This window comes from Perca fluviatilis, chromosome 5 (assembly GCF_010015445.1).
Source record: "Perca fluviatilis chromosome 5, GENO_Pfluv_1.0, whole genome shotgun sequence".
In the NCBI taxonomy this organism is placed as follows: Eukaryota; Metazoa; Chordata; class Actinopteri; order Perciformes; family Percidae; genus Perca; species Perca fluviatilis.
This window is the reverse complement of record NC_053116.1, coordinates 37,888,690-37,890,916: the sequence shown is the minus strand read 5'-3', so window position 1 is coordinate 37,890,916 and position 2,227 is coordinate 37,888,690. Positions and strand designations below refer to the sequence as shown.

At 55.5% G+C, this 2,227-nt stretch overlaps 1 protein-coding gene across 1 annotated transcript in view; it reads right to left on the bottom strand.

Moving 5' to 3' along the window:
• Positions 1-2,227, bottom strand: part of plxnb3 (plexin B3) — a 197,987-nt gene that overhangs the window by 51,054 nt on the left and 144,706 nt on the right. The window contains 1 exon segment of the mRNA XM_039800788.1: positions 2,149-2,227. This exon segment is cut by the window's right edge and continues 58 nt beyond it. Coding sequence (XP_039656722.1) covers positions 2,149-2,227 — 79 coding nt within the window.

Sequence of the window (2,227 nt, the reverse complement as noted above, 5' to 3'; positions counted from 1 at the left end):
ACGACATTATCTGACTCGCTTCGTCTATGATTGGCGGTTGATCTCCACACGTTGTCATGGAACTGTTGAACACAACTGCTGCTTGGCGGTGAAACAGAATAAAGCAATTCTCGTTCACCTCGGACCGCCACAGGCTCCACCACTGAATATGATTGGCTGCTGCACCGCCCAGGTTCTGCGCCGTCACCATGGCGACCACGGCCGCTGAAAGGGACAGGAAGTGAGTCACCGTATCAGAGACCGGTTTGAGTTACGAGAGGACGAAGTCATTGTGGTGTGATTATTGGCGATCGGGTTCTCGGTAGAAGCTCTCCGCTGGCGATAGGCGTCGGTGATGGCAAGGTGCGTCAAAGGTAGGGAAGGTACGTTGAGAGACGGTTCTCCGGGCTTTACGAACAGGACCAAGGATTACTCCACGGTCTGGTTGCTGGGACCAGTCTGGCACACCAGCTGGGTATCATTCACCTCCTGAGGGAGAGAGAAGAGGGGGGCACTGAGGAGAGAGAGAAGGCAAGGAGGCAAGGAGGAGGCAAGGAGAGAGGACGCAAGGGAGAGGAGAGGAGAGGAGGCAAGGAGAGGAGAGGAGAGGGCAAGGAGGGAGGGAGAGGGGCAAGGGACAGGAGAGGAGAGGAGGCAGGGAGAGAGGAGGGAGAGGGAGAGGAGGGAGGTGAGGAGACAAGGAGAGGAGGGAGGGAGGCAAGGGACAGGAGAGGAGGGAGGGCAAGGAGGAGGGAGGGAGAGGAGGGAGAGGAGAGGGAGGAGGGAGGGAGAGGAGGGAGGTGGGGAGAAGGAGGGAGGGAGAGGGAGAGGAGGAGAGGGAGAAGGAGGGAGGAGACATGGAGAGAGAGGGGCGGGGAGGGTAAGGAGAGAGGGAGACAAGGAGAGGATGGGGAGGAGAGGAGGCGAGAAAGAGGGAGGCCAGGAGGGAAGGAGAGGAGACGGGGAGGGAGACAAGGAGGAGGGAGCGGAGGAGAGGAGAAGAGGGGTCGGACAGGAGACGAGGAGAGGAGGAGAGGGAGACAAGGACAGGAGATGAGGTGAGAGAAGAGGAGGCCAGGAGACAAAGGAGAGGGATGGGGAGAGGGAGGCGAGGAGACAGGAGGAGAGGAGACAAGGGAGGAGGGAGGGAGGGAGAGGGAGTGAGGAAAATAGGGAGGAGAGACGAGGAGAGGAGACAAGGAGAGGAGGCGAGAAGAGGAGAAGAGGAAACAAGGACAGGAGACGAGGAGAGGAGGAGAGGAGACAAGGACAGGAGATGAGGTGAGAAGGCGAGAAGAGGAGGCCAGGAGACAAAGGAGAGGGGATGAGGAGAGGAGGCGAGGACACAAGGAGAGGAGACAAGGAGAGGAGGGAGGAGAGGAGCGAGGAAATAAGGAGAGGAGACAAGGTGAGGAGACAAGGAGAAGAGTGAGGAGATAAGGAGAGGAGACAAGGAAAGAAGGAGAGGAAACAAGGTGAGGAGACAAGGAGAGGAAGAGGTGAGGAAAAAGGAGACAAGGAAACAAGAAGAGAACAAAGAGACAAGGAGAGGAGACGAGGAGAGGAGAAATGAAAGGATGTTAAAATGTCAGATTATTTTTGTTGTGGAGCCAGAAATTAATGAATGAAGTTTGTTACAGTTTAACAGCAGCAATACTGTAGTAACTGTAGTGGTAGTAGTACAGTAGTACTAGTAGTAGTACTAGTAGTAGTACTCACATGTAGCAGGGCTGGGGGCCCAGTAGTACTAGTAGTAGTACTCACATGTAACAGGGCTGGGGGCCCAGTAGTACTAGTAGTAGTACTCACATGTAGCAGGGCTGGGGGCCCAGTAGTACTAGTAGTAGTACTCACATGTAGCAGGGCTGGGGGCCCAGTAGTACTAGTAGTAGTACTCACATGTAGCAGGGCTGGGGGCCCAGTAGTACTAGTAGTAGTACTCACATGTAGCAGGGCTGGGGGCCCAGTAGTACTAGTAGTAGTACTCACATGTAGCAGGGCTGGGGGCCCAGTAGTACTAGTAGTAGTACTCACATGTAGCAGGGCTGGGGGCCCAGTAGTACTAGTAGTAGTACTCACATGTAGCAGGGCTGGGGGCCCAGTAGTACTAGTAGTAGTACTCACATGTAGCAGGGCTGGGGGCCCAGTAGTACTAGTAGTAGTACTCACATGTAGCAGGGCTGGGGGCCCAGGTAGGCCCTGAGGTCAGACTTCTGTCCCGTCAGCAGCTGGCGTCCTCTGATGGTCA